Consider the following 19,915-nt stretch of genomic DNA (forward strand, 5'->3'; position numbering starts at 1 on the left):
ACTATTCTCTGCTGATCACTTGGGTGCCAAGGTCGCTGGAGGTCAATATTCTCGTTCCTGAGTTTAGATAAAGAACCAGAGGCTTTCCAGGCAGTGCACTTTCTTTTTTTTTTTTTTTTTTTTTTTAATTTTTTTTTAATGTTTATTTATTTTTGAGACAGAGGGAGACAGAGCATGAGCAGGGAAGGGGCAGAGAGAGAGGGAGACACGGAACGTGAAGCAGGCTCTGAGCTGTCATCACAGAGCCCGACGCGAGGCTCAAACTCACGAACTGTGAGATCCTGACCTGAGCGGAAGTCAGACGCTTAACCGACCTGAGCCACCCAGGCGCCCCCAGGCAGTGCACTTTCTTAAGCTGTGTGGTTGGGAGGTAGATGTTTATTGTTCTTTAAACCTTTTTTGTGATACAGGTTGTGTGTATATATTTCACAATTAAAAAACAGCGCTGGAAAAACAGATTGTCCCAGACGCAATGCCTGATAAATGAAACAAGAATCATTGCTGGAGGCCAAAGCCTGTTGTCAGGGGGGTCTCTCCTTGGAATTGTTCTTGGCTCCACCTTTGCTTGTTGTGTGCTTAGCATCTTGGCTGTGTGTATTCTAGCACAGATTATGCATTTGGATGGTATTTAGTAAATGCTTAGAAAAGAAATCAAAGCTCAGAGAGGCCACACAGCTTTATGAATATAGATGGGTCAAAAATACAACTTGGATCTTTCTTGGTTCAAAACACACACTTTTGTCTCTTCCACCCACTGCCTTCTCATTATGTCACTTACACATAAAAAAGTAATTAACTTTAGTATAATAACCAGTTTGCTATACTTGCTTACTTTTATTTTCTGATAGCTCCTTATGAGACTTTTCCCTGTGTTTTTTTTTTTTTATTTTTTTTATACTTATTTATTTTTGAGAGACAGAGAGAGACAGAGTACAAGTGGGGGAGGGACAGAGAGAGAAGGAGACACAGAATCCAAAGTAGGCTGCAGGCTCTGAGCTGTCAGCACAGAGCCCGGGGCCGGGCTTGAACTCACAAACCGTGAGATCATAACCTGAGCTAAAGTCGAACGCTTAACCAGCTGAGCCACCCAGGCGCCCCGACTTTTCCCTGTGTTTAACAGGCCTGGTGATAGTGGCACTATTGTTTTATTTCATAATACTGTTTTTGATTTTTTTTTTAATGTTTGTTTATTTTTGAAAGAGAGAGAGAGAGACAGAGCATGAGTGGGGGAGGGGCAGAGAGAGAGGGAGACACAGAATCCAAAGTAGGCTCCAGGCTCTGAGCTGTCCACACAGAGCCCAACATGGGGCTTGAACTTGTGACCCATGAGACCATGACCTGAGCTGAAGTTGGACGCTTAACCAACTGAGCCACCCAGGTACCCCTATTCATAATATTAAAGGGAAGGTATTTAATCTTTCCCTATTAAATAGGTGACTGGCATGTAATTGCTAAAGAAGTTCCTTTCTATTTCTGGTTTTCTAGGAACCTTGGTCATAAACACATGCTCACATTTACAAAATAATTTTTCCTTAGCATTGGATGATCATATGATTTTTCTGTCTAAGCTTATTAATGTGGTGCATTTCAGTGGTAGATTTTTTTTCCTAATGTTGAATCATCCTTCTGTTGCTTGCTAGGGTAACTCTTACTTGACCATAATGGTATCTTTTGAGTACCCAGCAGAATAGCATTAGTGAATATCTTTTTAAAAATTACCCACTTTTTTATTGAGATAAAAGTGACATATAACATTATATTAGTTTTAGCAGTGCAACATAGTGATATGATATTTACATATATTACAAAATGATCACAGAAAATCTAGTTAATACCTACCACCACATATTATACATTTTTTTTCTTGTGATGAGAACTTTTAAGATCTTCTCTCTTAGCAACATGCAAATGTACAATACATGGGAGTATTACTACACTCACCATGCTGCACATTACATTCCCCAGGACTTATTTATATTTTATAACGGGAGGGTTGTACCTTTTGGCCACCTTCACCTATTTCGCCCACTCCCTGCCCCTGCTCTGGCAACCACCAGACTGTTCTCTGTATCTGTGAGTTATGGCTTTGTTGTTGTTGTTGTTGTTTAGATCCCACATTCAAGTGACATCATATGATATTTGTCTTTTTCTGAATTATTTCACTTAGGGAGTGAACTCAGGGTCTGTTCATGGTGTCACAAATGGCAAGACTTCCTTTTTTTTGCATTTTTAATTATTTTGAGAGAGAGCGCACGTGCTTATGAGCAGGGAAGGGGTAGAGGGAGGGAGAAAATCTCAAGCAGGCTCCACACTGTCAGCATAGAGCCTGATGTGGGGCTTGATCATGATCCGAGCCAAAATCAAGAGTTGGTCGCTTAACCGACTGAGCCACCCAGGTGTCCCAGGACTTCCTTTTTTTAAATGGCTGAATAATATTCCACTCTGTGTCCATTCATCTATCCGTGGACACTTAGGTTGCTTCCATTGCCTTGACTGTGGTAAATAGTGCTGCACTGAACATGGCAGCAGTAGGTGCAGATGTCTTTTCAAGTTAGTATTTTTGTTTCTTTCAGTTAAATTCCAACCAAAGTGGAATTGCTGGATCATATGATAGTTCAATTTTTAACTTTTTGAGGAACCTCGATACGCTTTTTCCTAGTGGCTGTACCAACTTACATTCTAATGGTGTACCAGTGTTCTCTTTTCTCCACCACCTTGTCAACCCTTGTTATTTCTTTTCATTTTTTTAAGATTTTATTTTTAAGTGATTTCTATACCCTTTGTGGGGCTGGAACTTACAACCCCAAGATCAAGTGTTGCATGCTCTACCAACTGAGCCAGCCCGGTGCCCCCACACTTTTTATTTGTCTTTTTGATAATAGCCATTCTAACAGGTATCTCTAATGAGGTAATATCTCATTGTGGTTTTGATTTGGTATCAAAAGGTAAGGTAACTCTTTAATTTTGATGCACTACTGGCTATTCTAATGTCTACTAAAATTCTAGGATTAAGACATTAATATTTCTCAAGTGACCTCAGCCATGTTCTTTTTGGTTTGCATTTTGTCATTGTTCTGGTTACCTTGGAAACAGTCAGACTGGTATTTGCATGCAGGAGTTTCACTGGGCAGTGCTTTTTGGGAACAACTCCAGGGTGCGGGAAGGTAAAGGAAGCAGGATTGGGCAGAGGGAGAAGTTGAGTTGCAGTGCGGATGTAACAGAAGTTTCTTCCAGCCCGCGGGGGAGCCTTTTAGCTGGCGTGGCCACTTGGAGTTGTCCCTAATTAAGGGGTGGTGGCCACACCTTTGTACTCCCTCTTTGGTCAGTGGTTAGAAGTGGGCTGCTGCTCCCTGCCCACTCACATAGAGTGGGACTTTGGGCAGGGTGCCTCCTAGTGAGAGGGTAGGCAGAGGGTAATTCTGGGATGCCTTACAGCTGAAAGCCATAAGCTGCCAACACTGCCAGCAGCGGGGAGCGTACGGGCCTTAATCCTGAAGAGGGGGATGTGGGTGGCATAGTTCAGGTGGAGAAGGGGGCACAGACCTACTGATGTCTGTGCCAAGACCACATCCTTAGTTCCGCAGGGAGCGTTGTGTGCTTCAGGATCCCGTCAGCAGTGGGCAGTGCTCACGTGCCCTTTCCCCACCGGTGTCCATCAGCAGGGCTTCTCTCCGTTTTATGTGGAGAGGAAGATTCGCTAGTGTCTTTGAGTCTCTCCTATTTATTAGCGGAATTGACAACCATGATGAGGGAATAAAAAACCATTACATTGAAGTATAGCATTCACACAGAAAAATAGTTGAAGAGAGGGGTCTCTAGGCACACTTAGACCCCACGGTACTTAAAGAACTTAGAGATGTGTTCATAGTACACTTTCAGCCCTCTGAGGAGTCCCAGACATGGGAGGGTATCCACCTCATGGAAAGAACATTGCCAACATGCTAGTTTGGTGGGTTTTAAGGGGACAAACTGTAGTTTTGGAAAAGATTCACTATCGCTGTCTAGAACTTTTCCAAAATAGATTATTGAATAGCTGATCATCAAGAATCACCATGGGTTCTTAAAGTCAGTCCTTCACTTCCTTTATTGATAGCCATGTGGGACTCTGGAACAGTGTTGAATTAACCCTGAAGGTAATCTGCAGATAATTCAGGTCGGTGCTTGATGTGGGCAGAGGGATAAGCTCCGCGATGGAGCTGTCATAAGGATAAGGCATTTCAAGGCACACTCAGACAACCCTAAGCTTCAGAATATGTAATGGTGGATAAGCTTGTTCCCTCCCCCCCCCCACCCCCAGTAACCCAATTTTGGAAAGACAGAGTGGAAAATTACCATTGTAAACATTCATTTCTCTTCACTCCCCAGTTATGATCAATGGAAAATACTGCTGTCCAAAGATATACTTCAACCACCGTTGCTTCTCAGGGCCATATCTGAACAAAGGAAGAATCGCTGAGCTGCCTCAATGTGTAGGACCTGGGAACTGTGTTCTAGTCCTCAGAGAGGTGAGATTCTTGCCTCGGGCTAGAGAACTTGGGGATTTCACAGCAGCCTCAGAGACTCGTGTACACAGGAGTCCGCCCTCCATAAATGTGGCAACTCTGGGGTTATTGGAAGCAGCTCACTCTTTTTATGTATTGTTCCACAAACCAGACACATCATTACTTTTGCTTCCGAGGGAATATCACCTAAGCATTTCTCCACATACAGCAGCAGGTTCACCTCTGCCAGCATAGACAGGTCTTTTGTCAGAGGCCACCTGAGCGCTGTGCAAGGATGAGCAGGGGCATCGTCTGGGAGTCAGAGGCTGTGTGGCACTCACAGGGACCATGAGACAGCTGCTCGCCGGCTGTACCTCCTGAGCTTTCCAGCCAGCCGCCGCGCGCTGCGCACAACATCTAAAAAGACTGTTGGGATTTTTAGTCTGTGGGATGGCAGGGCAGGGTCTGGGGAGGCCGAGCTTCTGTGTATACCATGACTGGCAAAGGATTTAGAAGCATATGCCAGAGTAGTTTTTAATTCATGGTGCCTATTTCTTCCTGACCATAATAATGTTTTGAAGGTCTAAGAGAGTGTGATCTCCTAAATAACATTCTGGGGGATAGCAAGATTCTAATGGTCTGCTTTTCTCATTCCCAACCCGTATTTCGGCTTTAAAAACGGAGCACAGGTCCTCACTTTACTTATCAATGCAGCCTATAAACCCAGTCGTGTCCTTCGGGAGCTGCAGCTAGACAAAGACTCTGTGTGGCATGGATGTGGGGAGGTCCTAAAAGCCAAGTGAGTAGACTTTTCTGCCCTTTATTCTTATTTGTCTTTAATGGGCCATAGAATTCCTTCTTTCATGAATAATGTTAGAGTAGTTATGTTCCCTCAGACAGTTCTTCAACTGTTTGTGGTGAAGGACCAGGTTTGTTTTCTTTTTTAAGTTTCTATCCTGTTGTAGACCAGCACTGTTATAAAATACGGTAAAAATGAGGTGTAAGAAATAGGAAATCGAAAGAACATAGAACGCAAAAATAATTTGTTTTTAGATTTAAGAGCCATAAAATTACTTTTGCAAATTACTGTGAAAGTTTAAAAACATTTGCTCTTGTTTTCTGACCTGGTCTTGCCATGCATGGATGGGGGACAGTTAGCAGGTCAACCTGGTCCATGACCACACTCTGAGGATCACTGCCCAAGGGTAAAGAAAGACTTCCTAGAAGTCACTTTGCTTTTAGTAGTTAGTGTAGGAGCACCTATGTGAAAACCTTAAACTGAGGAACTAGAAAACAAGAGTCTTATTTGCTACTATAAAAATTCAGTGCTTAGCTGTCATAGCTACTTAAGTGATAAATTTGATTTAAGTACAATATGCATAAACCCATATTCAGAATCCTCAGACTATAAAGGGCATAGACTCTTCTGAAAAGCAAAGATATTTTTCAGGTCTTTGAATGCACTTGATTTTTTTCTGGGTAATCACTAGCCCAGTAAACTTTGTGTCTGGCATCTTCCACGGCAGATACAAAGGAAAGAGTTACCGGGCTACTGTTGAGGTAGTGAAGACAGCGGACCGGGTGACCGAGTTCTGCCGGCAAACCTGCATCAAACTGGAGTGCTGTCCTAATCTCTTCGGCCCACGGATGGTTCTGGACAAGTGTTCTGAGAACTGCTCTGTGCTTACAAAGACCAAATATAGTGAGTCAGGTTTTTCAAACTTGTTAACTATAACAGCTGGCCATACTTTATATCTTGGAAAGTTTTTATTTTGCAGACCTTCACCTATAGCAGAGGTATGCAAACTGTTTCTGTAAAGGGCCAGATAATGAATATTTTAGGCTGTTGGTCAGATGATCTCTATTGCATATTCTTCTCAGTTTTATTTTTACTTTTTAAAAAACACTTTTAAAGATGGAAAAGCCATTTTTAGCTCGAGGCCATGAACCAGATTTGGCCCACAAGCCCAAGTTTGCTAACTTTCACATACAGTATGTATATAAATTAGCTGTTGCATTGAATAGGATATGTGATTCATTCATACAGTGTGCAAGTATTTATTATGTGTCTACTGTGTGCCACCACTGTTCTAGCACTGAGATCGGGATGCTACAGTAAAGAAAAAGAAAATTCCTGTCCTCATTGAGTTTACATTTTAATGTGGGAGATAGATAATAAACAAGTGAACAAATAGAGATAGGTACCGTGGAGAAAAGCGAAGCAACTTAAGCGAAGTAGGGGTGTGAGGAAGGCTAGGGTGGGTTGCTGTTCACAGATGGCTAGAGAGGTCTTCATGCAAGGTGTCAAGCCAAAGGAAGCAAGAGAGCCAGCTACGTAGACCGCAGGGTGAGAGTGCTCCAGGCAGGGGGCAGCCAGAGCGTGCCTCGCATCTGCCAGGAGCAGCACAGAAGCTTGGGTGGTTGGGAGGCATCAATAACAGGAGAGGAGGTGGCTGCGGGCCTCACTCAGAACTGTCAAAACAACACCTGTTCCCTCTCATTGCTTATCTTCTCCCATGTGAAACTGCACCCAAAAAAAAAAAAAAAAAAAAAAAGTCATACAAGATGAAATTTCCAATTTGGAGCCTTGTCACGGCATTGTTGCCCAAAAACAAAATTCTGATCCTACCCTTTCTTAAATTTTACAAGCCCTGATGTCACTTGGGAGACTTAATACAGAGGAAGATTTTACCTTGTTAAATTTGAAGATTTCTTTTAGGGACCTCTAATCCTGTGCCTCTTAAGCTTTATCATGCATGCAGATCAGCGGAGGATCTTGTTAAAATGAAAGTTCTGATTCATCAGGTCTGTGGGTATCTGGGATCTAAATGTGTCTGCTTTTCCAGCGAGCTCCGAGACACTGTGTTTGATGCTGCTGAGCTGAGGTCATTTAGCATGATGAGCTTGCTAATCAATGTTTGAATCACAAAGTCATATAGGAGCCTAACTTTGTCGTTTCTATTTATATTTGTTGGACTAAAAAGCAGGGATTGTCTTAGCTTATTATTGTGTCAAATTCAGCACTAAGTTTAGCATATTGCAGGTATTAGTATCTAAGTGAAATATATCTGTTCTCTAAATACATGTATGTCACTTTGAGCTTATGGAAGATATGTGGATTTTATTATGCTTTTTGTCTAAATTTATTTTTCGTAATGATATAAGCCTAGACTTTGGAGAGAGTGTTTATAATTTTTCCCAGTTAGTAATTTGAGTGATACCAAATGGATTTATATACCTTAGAATTCATTTTTTACAAAAAATTACATTCTATTTTGTTACTACTTTAATAGGTAACATACATAATTTAAAATTAGAATATATATGGTTCATTTTTGGAATTGTCTTTGTATTCTAAAATTTATATGAAAATGCACAGGATCTAGAATAGCCAAAACAATCCTGAAAAAGAAGAATAAAGTTGGAGAACTTACTCTGACTTCAAGTTTTACCATAAAGGTTTAGTTATCAGTAGTGGGGTATTGATTAAATAGTTACACACAGTGATGGGACAGAACAGAGAGCCCACATATAGACCCAATTTTATGTGGTTAAATGATTTTCAGCAAAGATGAAAAATGTAACAGGGAAGGGGAATTCTCTCAACAAATGGTACTGGTACAATTAGATTTCCAAATCAAAAAAACAAGAACAAAACTCCTTGGCCCCTACCTCACTGTATATGAAAACTAATTCAAGGTGTATCACAGACCTAATGTAAAAAGCTAAAACTATAAAGTTTCTAGAAGAAAATAAGATAGCCTCAAGATCCTGGGGTAAGGAGAGATTTCTTAGAGAGGATGCACTAACATAAAGGAAGAAATCACCAAAATTAAAAACTTCTCAGAGAATTCCTCTCCAGAATAGAGCAAATACTCCCACAACTCAGTAGTAAGAGAAGTGTGGCAGCAACAGAAAGCTGGTGGTTGTACGACATTGTGAATAAGCTAAATACCACCAATTGTGCATTTGAACATAGGTTAATTGTATGCGACTTTTACCTCAATTTTTTAAAAATTAAAAAGAAAATGTTCTGGAATTAGATAGTGGTGATTGTCACACAACATACTGAATATACTAAAAATCACTGAATATGTACACTTTAAAATGATGGATTTTATATCATGAATTATATCTCAATAAAAAAGAAGCAAAAAGAGAAAACCATTCTAAAAATGAATAAAAGGCTTGAATAGGCACTTCACAAAAAAGATACACACATGGCCAATAAGCACATGAAAACATGCCAATACCTTTCGTCCGGGGAGATGCAGATCTAATCTATAATGAGAAATTACTGCACATCCACTAGATTGGCTAAAATGAAAAAGATTTGACAGTCCTTCAAGTTGGCAGAGGTGTAGAGCAACTCATACATTGCTGGTTGGGATGTCAAATTATGCAACCCTTTTAGAAAACTGGCAGTTCCATACATCTATGGTATGGTCCAGCAGTTTTACTCCAGGAAAGTGAAAACATGCCCACCAAAAGCCTGTACAAGAATGTTCATTGCCACATAATAACAGCCAAAACCTGGGAACAGCCAAGATGCCTGTCAACAGGAGAATAGTTAAACTGGTATATTCTATACAATGGAATGCTGTTCATCAATAGAAGAGAATGAACTATTTATACGTACTGCAGCATAGGTGAAACTGAGGAACATTATGCTGAGTGAAAGAAACCTTGTCCCAAAAGTATCTACTGAATGGTTCCATAGATGAGGCAAAACTAATCTATACCAACAGAAATTAGAATACAGTTGTGGTTGCTTCTGGTGAGGGGGACTGACTGGGAAGGGACCCTGGGGACTTCCTAGGTTGATGGAGACATTCTGTATCTTCATAGGGGGAAGGTTAATTCAGGTTTATGCATTTGTTGGTACTAATTATACTGTACATTTAAGATCTGGACAGATGAGATTACTCCACAGGATGGAGTTTAACCTTAATCAAATACACTGTACCTGTTTTCTGCTGTGCTAGTAGAATCTCTTGCAGTGCGAGGTGTACAGAAGTCATGAAGTTGTCTCATTTTTCTTTGTCATTCACATTTAGCACACTATTATGGAAAGAAGAAAAATAAAAGAATCGGAAGGCCACCTGGTGGGCATAGTAACTTAGCATGTGCCCTGAAAAAAGCCAGTAAGAGAAGGAAGAGACGGAAAAATGTTTTTGTCCATAAGAAGAAACGCTCCTCTGCATCTGTTGATAACACCCCAGCAGGCTCGCCCCAGGTATGAGATCTGTGAGGTACCGTCTTGTCTAGAAGCCGAGATTTCCTGCTCTGTAGTCCAGACACAGAAGGAACACCTGCAGGCCTCTCTAACTCAGATCCCTGCTCAATAGAAGGTGGTTTTGTGACCTGAGAGCTGGTTTGTCTTGAATTTCAGTGAGACTTTTCTCTCCATTTCCTCTAGGGAAGTGGAGGTGAAGATGAGGATGATCCAGATGAAGGCGATGATGATTCCCTAAGTGAGGGCAGTACATCTGAGCAACAGGATGAGCTACAGGAAGAGTCAGAAACGTCCGAAAAAAAGTCATGCTCTTCCTCTCCCACCCAAAGTGAGATATCGACATCGCTGCCTCCAGACAGACAACGGAGAAAAAGGGAGCTTCGCACTTTTTCATTTTCTGATGATGAGAATAAACCTCCTTCACCAAAGGTACCATTTTTAAAATGCACTGTCATTTTTTTCTCTCTCTAGACTTGCCCTCTGAGAAATGATTGTTAATGATGTTGTCATTCCATTTATTTCAGTGGCTGCTTATTTTAAGTCAAAAAAAAACAAAAAAAGTTTCATTGCTAATTTATCTGTAGTAGCCTGTCATTTAGTTTAGGGAAAACTGCCCTTTTTTTTTTTTAATAATATATATGGTCCTGTAGAAATAAGTTATTTATCCTTTTGATTCTTGTTAAACTATTTTGTTTGGTGTATTTAACATACACATATATGCATATTATATAACATACACACTATAAGAATGGCAGTTAAGTTACTGTTTTAAAACTGGGTTGTAGGTGCACCTGGGTGGTTCAGTGTCTGACTCTTGGTTTCGGCTCAGGTCATGATCTCACAGTTCATGAGTTCAAGCCCTACATTGGGCTACATGCTGATGGTGTGGAGCCTGCTTGGGATATTCATTCTCTCTCTCTCGCTCTCTCTTGTCTCTCGCTCTCTTAATTAATTAATTAATTAATTAATTAAAAATAAATATATTAAAAAATAAAACTGTATTTTAAATGTATTGCATGAACTGAAGCAGTAAATGATTTCTCCTTATGATTTAGTTAAGCCTTCTCTCTTCCCAAGTAGCATCCCATTTGCTTCAGCACCCTACCAGAGACTGAGTTGAAATAAACCAAGGAACAAATGGGAGATTTAAAAACCATTTTTCTCTGTTAAATTGTCCAAATTATTTGTGCTGAAACTTCGAGATAAATTCTTCCCCATTGGTATTTCTTATTATCAAAGACAGATATTTCCTGAATACCTAACGTATATGGACCTTGGCCATCTTTGCTGGGAGAATTCATGCCCTAAAACCACTTTAAATCTTGCCTCAAAGGGTTATGGATGTCTATAGAGAGACTTTTTTTTTTTTTAGAATAAAATAGCTCTGACATCTTTTGGTTTGCTTTTGTTATGGGGACTGAAGGAAATAAGGATTGAAGTTGCTGAAAGGCTTCATCTGGACAGTAACCCCCTGAAGTGGAGTGTGGCAGATGTTGTTCGGTTCATCAGATCCACCGACTGTGCTCCATTAGCAAGAATATTTCTAGACCAGGTAATTTTAGACACCTTTGATTTTCATTAATTTGTCTCTTTTGCAAAGGACTATGGATGTAACAGCAATTTATTTACAAGTCGGAAGAAAAATATTTCTATCCAAAAGGAAAGAAATGTATTTCCTCTTTTACGAGTAGTAGAAAGATGATTTTAAAAGGCTATTGAGCTGACTTGTTCCACAGTTGAAGCAGATTATCATTGCATTGCCATTTTTCCTAAGACTTTGTTTCCATCCCCCAAATGTTTAAATGGCTTAAAATCAAGCATGCCATGCTTAATTGTGCTGTTCTTTTCCAAAAGAATGACTTGCTTGTTTTTAAAAATAATTAACATCTATAATGTGTTAGAATCTAAAGTGGTGATCAGTTTGGAGGCAAGTTTTCTGAAACGAATAATCTGTGACCTTAAATAAATACTAAATTAAATTTTGTTTGGATAATTGGGGAGATTCCAAACTGAACATGTTTGAAGAGCTCATCAGCCTTTTATGAATGTTACAGAGTAGGAAAATGTTGAAATTTATAATTAATATTTTCTTTCAGTTTTAGAAAGAGTTCTCTAAAGAGATGTTTCTTTGGCACATCTAGTTGCCAGTTACAAAACTAGTTTGTTTATTGAATTTCTGCAGAGCAAAAAGTGTAGAATGGTTTCTTATCCTTGGTAAAAGTTTGTCATTAATTCTGAAGACTCATTAGTATGGAGGACTGTGAGGGGCACTTAGGAGAAACTGTGTGATACTTGTTTAAAGGGGAAAAATTATAAAGGAAAGCACAGGGACTCTGATTTTGACACAAGCCAAAGTGAACAAGGGGCTGACTTGATGGAGCTGCCATCCATGTGCACATCATAGATAATTTGTATTTTATGCCTTAACAGGAAATTGATGGACAGGCCCTATTGCTCCTTACCCTTCCCACTGTTCAAGAATGCATGGACTTAAAATTGGGCCCTGCCATCAAACTTTGCCATCACATAGAGAGGATCAAGTTTGCTTTCTATGAGCAGTTTGCCAACTGAGAAGGACAACCAAAGTGAGCTGTGTCTTTGAAGCACAAATGCAGCGAATCCTTCTCCCCACTCTACAAGTGGCGCTGACACGGTCCTGGGGCTCCGGGCCCTGCAGACGTCGGCTTGCTCTCTTTGCACTTTCAGGGAAGGAGGACCCACACTGAGGAAGCAAACACTGCACAGAAGTGGCTCTCCTGCCAGTGGAAATGTGGGCATCTGTTGGTCAGCAGATTGCAGTTTTAAAAAAAATAAAGGTTGTGAAGAAAAGACTCCTGTAAGAAGAATAAGCATTTCCAGTGGTGTGGCCTGAAAACAAAGAATAATCTAGGCTGCTGGAAAGCATCCTTATGGTTGTTTTCTTTTTGTTCTGTTCCTTCCCATTGTAGAGTGAACTTTGTTCTCTGCTTTCCCTTTCTTGGAAAGAGAGGACATAGCTTTAAGTCAGCACTGATTTGGGACTGTGCCTAAGGCACATCAGTGCTTCATTGTCATTGTGTTTTTAAGCTTTTTTAAATTAAAACAGTTCATTTTGGGGATGATTACGTGGCTCTAGGGTTTTGAATGTACAGTCACACTTTGATCCATTTTAAAAGCTATTCTTAGGAGTTCCTTTGTTTACTACCTCTGTTGATGATTGAGCTTACAGCCATGTATAAGGTTTTTTGTATGATGCCATTTTTAAGCAACATGAACACTAAATCTATGACAGAACCTGGAGGGGGGAAAAAACACTGCTTAAAAATCACATGCGAGCACTTACACAGTTCCTGACCTGATGTGAGAACCCTACTGTCATTGTTCCCTGTCTGGAGCCAGCGTGGGCTCCCGGTTTTAGGTGGTCTCTCAGAGATTGTGGGCATTTCCATTTAGTTGCTCTCTTCCTGTCAGTTCTCAGAGGGACTTCAGTGGCTTTTATTTTATGTTTACTTTTCTCTACAGTTGTCTGTTTCCTTTCTAGAGTCCTCACTTTGGGTAAAAATCAGTAGGTGTTCCTTGGACCTACAGTAAGCCCATCTCCCTTTCTTTCTTGGGGTCTCCAGCAGATAGAGTAGAAGTACAAGAGAAAAAATGTTTCAGGGGGTGATGCAGAGCACGGAGTTTCTGTAAAACTGTGTCCTCATATCCTCAGTGGCTGCGCAAAGATTGAGAGGTGGTTAAGGATTCTGGAAACCTCTTTGCCTAGTCACATTTACATGTCTTTTTGGTTAAACCTTTAAATGGCATGTAATCTACAAGCTGAAGGTTCCCACTCAGCAGTTCAACAACTTGGTTTTCTTTTCGGTGTTTCTCTTGGCCCGGCTCAAGTTGACATGAAACTACAGGCGAATTTTCACTTAAGACAGCACTGCTAGCTACTATTAAGTAATGGCATTTGCTGTACCATTCCAGCTGAGACGAATGAGGAAACACACACACGTAGATTGCTTCCTTTAAGTGGTTTGCATTGCTGAATGTTTTGTTTTTTAATTATCCTAGTCACCCACAAATTTATAACCTAATCACTCATCTTCAGGATATAAAAATGTTTTAAAACTACAAAACTGAGTAAATTCTCAACAGCTATACAAATATAAGGTAATACTGTTACAGATTTAAACGGACTGTGATACTTCGCTTTTCTTCCTCTCCCCCATCCACACCAGTTTATAGACATTGGCAGACATTCTGTGGTCTGCACCCCTATCTTCATTGGATCATTTATGAACCACCTTAACTCAAGCCTCCAACCAAATCATATATTAAAGCATCCACTCTTTGCTTAGGTTAGCACCATGTAGACCTGGAAAGAAGCTTCATTTAAATAAAAATTAATATGTTGGAACTTACTCAGAGATCCAAGTTTAAAAAATGTAATTAATTCTGTGCCCATGGAAGAGAAACTTTTATATATATATATATATATATATATATATATATATATATATACACACACACACACACACACACACACTAATTGTTATATATATAACAATTATAGTATATATATGTATATACTATATATATGTGTGTATATATATATATAGTGTGTATATACATATATATATACACACACACTAATTGTTCCCAAGCATCTTATATATATATATATGTATGTATATATATATATATATATATATGTATGTGTATATATATATATATATATATGTATATATATATAAGATGCTTGGGAACAATTAGTATAAAGTAGAATTGGGGGAGGGAGGTGTACCTTACACAATTAAATTTCTGGAGAGCTCAGCAGTTAAGGCACTAAGGCAAAGGGGGTTCCTTAAAGAAGATCAATGGAAAAAAAATCGACTTAATTAACAATGTTGTTTTATTTAGGGAAATGAGATTTACTTCCTATGAGAGGGAATTTACCAAATTCAACAATGAATATGTTATATTGTCTCTCTTTGCCTTCTCCAGAAACCATAGATGAAAGGGGGGCAAAGCCCCTGGAAAGGTGAAACTCACGGCCCTGAGTAGTCTTGGATCTGGATGTAGTCCGGGCTCAGCCGGCTTGTCTGTCTATACCATGATTATTCAGGCTCAGCTTTGTCTTAGAGAGAAGCTGACTCGAAGTTGGGTTTCCCTTAATGTTTCTTGTGTTCCTCATAGTGAGATATAGTTTCTCAGGCAACCTCATTAAAGAGAATTATATACCCCTGCCCCACTCCCAGATATCAAATGAGAGAGGATAATTGTTTGGGAATTTGGTCCAGGGCTTTTTTTTTTTTCTAATGTATAAAATTTAGACTCCATTTCCCTTATAAAGCTGCTGGGGCTTGGCTGGACAACATTGACAGTCTGATTCCTGTGATTCTGAAACACAGATTTTAAACCTGATAATAACTCACCATGTTGGGATAAGATGTTTGTATATTGCACATAGGTACATGGTACATGAACTTTGTTTTTTAAAGGTATCAACCTCTTAAATTTATGAGAGGCACATTGTGAGGGGCTGCATTTGTCTGAATTTCACCTTCAGCTGGCCCCATAGCTGCCTGAGGTCAGAAAGTTTTCCATGATCCACTTTTTGATCCTGAATTAACAAGCTTGGAAACAGGTGAATGGACTTATATCAGCCCCCTGGAACTTGAAGTTGACTGACCACTATTAGCCCATGTTAGTGTGTTAGGGAAATCTTTCATTGCACGTGAAGATTTGCTGTAACATTTTGACTATATTTTGTGGGCTTCTGGGAACTGTGCTATTTTCCTTTGTAAACTGCCCTCATCCTTCTCATTTGAAGGAGAGTTGAGGTGTCTAATGCAGGGGATGCATTTAATGGGGCTTTACTTATCTGCCTTTCTTTAGCAATGTAGGTGGCTCTCAGCATCTATGTTGTAGATACATGAGGTCAGGGAAGGATACCTAGCAACCTCTGGAAGAGATGGGCTTCTTGGTAAATGTTTATTGAATTACGATAGAGGCAGATGTGGAAAACCAATTCAGAACTTGGCCTTTATATGCCTCTTCTCCTGGAAGTAAAATTATTCTCACTGTGAGAGAGAGGGCCTTGGACCAAAGCTTCCTGAGGACTTGAATATATTTTACTCACTCTTGTATTAATCCTGTCACTAATGTGGCATCTGAATACAGATTAAAAGCTTTAGGAGGCCTTAGGTAGAGTAGGACTCAGAACCATTCCCCTGTCTCAAGCCAAAAAGTAGTTCTAGGGGACACACAGAACATCAGGGAATTGTTAACAGTAGGCAAGAATTATCTAGATGGGAACATGGGGAAAACTCACAGACACTTATATTTACTTGGCACCTATCACCAAAGACTTGTATTTAAGACACCATTCACTAGTTTGATTGATACCCACAGCAGCTCTGAGAGAGATGTTAGGAGCTTAGTCTCAACAGTGGAAACATGTACTTGGTTTGAACACTGGTCCTGTATTCTAGGGGTGTGTGTGTGTGTGTAAGCATAAGTTCAAGTGTTCTGTGCTATCATTTGGCCTTATGAAAATAAGGGAGAAGAAGAGATTACTAACAAGTGAAGTATAAATCTTAGTGGGAACCAGGGACCCACTTTTAAAATTTGAATGTCTTGGTCCTGGGTCCACTGTAAGTAACCATGTTTTATGGTCATGGTGCTGTCTCAGAAACTGTAGAACAAAGCCTCCTGCAAAACCAAAAAAAAAAAAAAAGCCCCTTTCATGCAGTTATAATTCTTTCATGACTTTATTCACTTTACAATGTTCTGTTAGTGAATTTTATGATTCTTACCCCTTGTGTGAGAATTTACATACTTTGGAAATTTGAATCTATCCAAGTAAGCCACCTGTGAACTTGGAGTTTTTGCAGAAGAGTTCTAAACTCAAAGCCCAGTGCATGTGGATCTGGTTCCAAGCTTTCCCACTTGGGGTTTCCTCTGTACTTTTCCAGACCACATAAGTAGCCTTATTTCTGAGGGCAGCCTTCGGGGTAAAGGTATAGAAAAGGTGGTGAGCACTAAATGCACTGGAGGTTTTCTTGCTTCTGGTGTTTCAGAACTCTTGGATTTTTCACAAGAACCAGCAAAACTAGGAGAGGGGGGAAATGGAGAAATAGGCCTAAAACTCCCTCCCTACTTATGTCTTTTCTGACTTAACACACTGTTTGGGTCTGGTCTGTCCTGGTGCTATGGCCTATCACAAAGGACGGTTTTAAAAGGAAAACAATCTACAGCCTTGCCGGACAAGTCCTCAACACCAGCAGTCAAGTGTGGACCCTGAGCCATGGGAGGCAAGGGTCTCTGACTATTTTGGGGGACAAAGGATGATACTGACCAGTGAAATGATGCCACCATTGCTGATGGTGCCTGTTCTCACAGTGTGTGGAAGCTCAGTCCTGAGGTTTCTACGTGGTTTAGTCAACCTAACTGCGTGCTTAGCTTGGCCAAATGGAGGTGGGCAAATAGCGCTTGAAGAAGGACGAGGACAGGCTTTAGGGGTAAAATCAAGTCACAAAGCAGATGACTAAAGGGCCCCTACAAAGTTGAGACAGAATTAAAACTGGACAGTTCCTTATCTCCTTTTGCAAGAAGTCTCTAAGGAAGTGTAGTTCGAATGTTTCTTTTGAGATTTTAAAGTGCTCATTTATTTTCCTCTTCCCTTCTTCCTTTCTTTTTTTGGTTGAATATTCTCTAAAGACAATCAGAGGCCTGCCAGGGTGGGACTTCTGGCTGGTTCCAGTCCTCTCCTTAGGCCTCTTTCTAATACTAACTTGTTGGAACTGATGCACTTTGTTTATTGTATGCTACCCTTTTTTTTTTTTTAAGCTGCTTGTTTGGAACAAAACAAAATGCATATTGCATTGTATCCTTCCTGCTTGCTGTTTTTCTCTTAATTTTAAAAGCTATGAGTTGAGGATAAAGTATAATTAAGGAGAAATATGCACAAGAATACCTATTAAAATAATTCCCATCAAGTTTGATGGGTATAACTTCAAGGGATTAAAAAATAACTATTTTGGATTAATATTTTGCGTGGGTTTTTTTTTTTTGTAATTAAGAGTGTATATAAACTTGTGGCATATTATGGCAGTTTTAAGTGGTTGTGAGAACATTAATACAGGTCTTAAGCTATGTTTAACTTCATTTGACAGCAAAGAAGACATCTTGGCCAGAGTAAATCCTTCAAAACTCTTTCCAGTGGGGCCTCAGAATCATCTCTGGAAGGAGGAGAAAGTTCCTTTCTACTTTAATAAACTGAGCCTTTCCAGAATTCTCCCCCCTTCTCCTGCTGTCTGACCTTTACCCTCTGGACTTAGGGACTTTTTAATTGCAGGTCAGGAAAGGTAGGAAGAGCAGAATTTCCCCACAGCGACCTTGCTCCTGGCGTTGGGGAATCTGCCCCTGATCTCGGAAGAATGCTTCTTGTTTGTCTACATTTGTCTTGGTACAGCAGCAACGGGCCTTAAGGATCCCTCCACACCTGGAAGGACAGAGCAGTGCTTTGTCAAAAACGTCATTCTCCAGCTCTTATGTGCAACTTCCCTTAGGCTGCCTGTATCTTCAAGCAATTAACAGTCTCCTTATACTCAGCCCACAATCTCTTCTGCTTTAAGTACACATCCTCTTGTTTGATTCCCTCTGAACATGGACTGTAACTGTTGAGCATCCCCGTAAGAGACCTTCTTAGATTTAAAGGCAGTAATGCAATTTTCCCTTACCTATTTATTTTCTTAACCTGATTTTCTGTATTTTCCCATGGTCAATACTTGTGGAGAGTTTTAAATTTTATAAATTAAAATTCAGTTTAATTTAAAAAAAGTGTTGCCATGTTCTGTGTGCCAGGCACTATGTTGGATATAAGGGTGAATAATGTAAACCAGTTCCTGCCCTCCGGGAACTCACACTCAGCTGTGTGAGAGACACATGTAAAACCATCTGATTAGCAGTATGAAAAGCTCTAGTGGAGCAGTATACACAAGGTAGTATGGAAGCCCACCGGAGAGGGAGGTCAGGCAGGCCTTAAGCACGAGGAGTAGTTCATTCAGCAGAAAAGGGAACAGTAGTACACACAGCTGAAATGCTGTTTAAGACCCAGAGCTATGAAGTGCATTGTAAGAGAAGGGCTCTAAAGAGCCAACAGCATTTCTGTTCTCTGGATAATCAGGTTAGTATTCCTGTTAGCCATGAAAGCTTTTGTGTGGCATTTAGCCCTTTTATATAATTGGAATTCATTGGTGACTATCTTTTAAGGGTAAGTTTCCCTAGGTGGAGTATCTGTTGTTCCACAAATACAGCCCAGTGTCTATTGGAATAATACGTGTACATGGTCATTAAGCAAATGCAGCAGGAAGGCTGGGGACTTGAAGGAATCAACAAGAGGTGTCTGGAGAAAAGGCAGAGGTGTTGGGAGGATAGATGGGACAATAGAGACTAGAGGCCCTAATAGAGGTAGAGAGCTCCTTCCAAGGAGTCAAGGGGTTAAGGTGGGAGTAAACGTGCATGCGAGGAGGGAGGCATTAGAGACTCTGAGAGTTACCAACAACTTGGCTTTATGAAGCACGTTCAAAATGGACATGATGGGGAATATGTTGACCTATTTTCAGTATAAACCTTGTATATTTCTAAACGACCACATCTGGATTGAAATAACCATTTACATTATGCTCAGGGAAGAAAAAAAAGTCGACTCAGGCGGATTGATCAATCTAAGATAAGCTCTTGGCCACAATATTCGTACTAACAAGGAAAATAGAAGAACGTCGAACGTCTGTACTGGAAGGAATATTACTGTGTGCAGAGTCTTGGATTGTTTGCCTCACTGCTCCTTCAGAATAATCTAGGCCGCTTGCTGAAAATGCAGATTATTCTGCTCGGTCTCAGAGCTACTGAATCGGAAACTGGGGGTGGAATCCAGGAGTGTTTTTAGTAAATTCTGCAAGCTACGATGGCTCAATCTTGGAAAGGAAAAGAATTTAGTCGCAGACGATCCCTGCTCCTGCCTTGCCGACCTGGAGCTCAGGGTCCGGGGACTCGCTCCCTCCAGTCCGTGCTGCCCGGCTCACCTGGTCCGTTCTACCTGTGGCCCGGACGCACGACCCCGCCCCCACGCCTGGCCGGAGCCCCGCCCGTGGTGGGAGAGAACCGGAGCGGCCGAGGCCCGCCCCCACGCCCGGCCGAGCCAATCGGGCGCTGCGATCTCAGACGT

At 40.6% G+C, this 19,915-nt stretch overlaps 1 protein-coding gene across 12 annotated transcripts in view; it reads left to right on the plus strand.

Annotated features, from left to right (window-relative positions):
- Positions 1–12,818, plus strand: part of SFMBT1 (Scm like with four mbt domains 1) — a 128,063-nt gene extending 115,245 nt beyond the window's left edge. For all 12 annotated transcript variants that reach the window (XM_053219226.1, XM_053219220.1, XM_053219228.1 and 9 more), the window contains 7 exons: positions 4,366–4,505; positions 5,171–5,280; positions 6,008–6,183; positions 9,539–9,717; positions 9,901–10,146; positions 11,141–11,269; positions 12,148–12,818. In XM_053219226.1, the coding sequence (XP_053075201.1) occupies positions 4,366–4,505; positions 5,171–5,280; positions 6,008–6,183; positions 9,539–9,717; positions 9,901–10,146; positions 11,141–11,269; positions 12,148–12,288 (1,121 nt within the window). In that variant the 3' untranslated portion in view covers positions 12,289–12,818. The remainder of the gene's footprint in view (positions 1–4,365; positions 4,506–5,170; positions 5,281–6,007; positions 6,184–9,538; positions 9,718–9,900; positions 10,147–11,140; positions 11,270–12,147) is intronic.
- Positions 12,819–19,915: the final 7,097 nt, after the last annotated feature.

This window comes from Acinonyx jubatus, chromosome A2, assembly GCF_027475565.1.
Source record: "Acinonyx jubatus isolate Ajub_Pintada_27869175 chromosome A2, VMU_Ajub_asm_v1.0, whole genome shotgun sequence".
In the NCBI taxonomy this organism is placed as follows: domain Eukaryota; kingdom Metazoa; phylum Chordata; class Mammalia; order Carnivora; family Felidae; genus Acinonyx; species Acinonyx jubatus.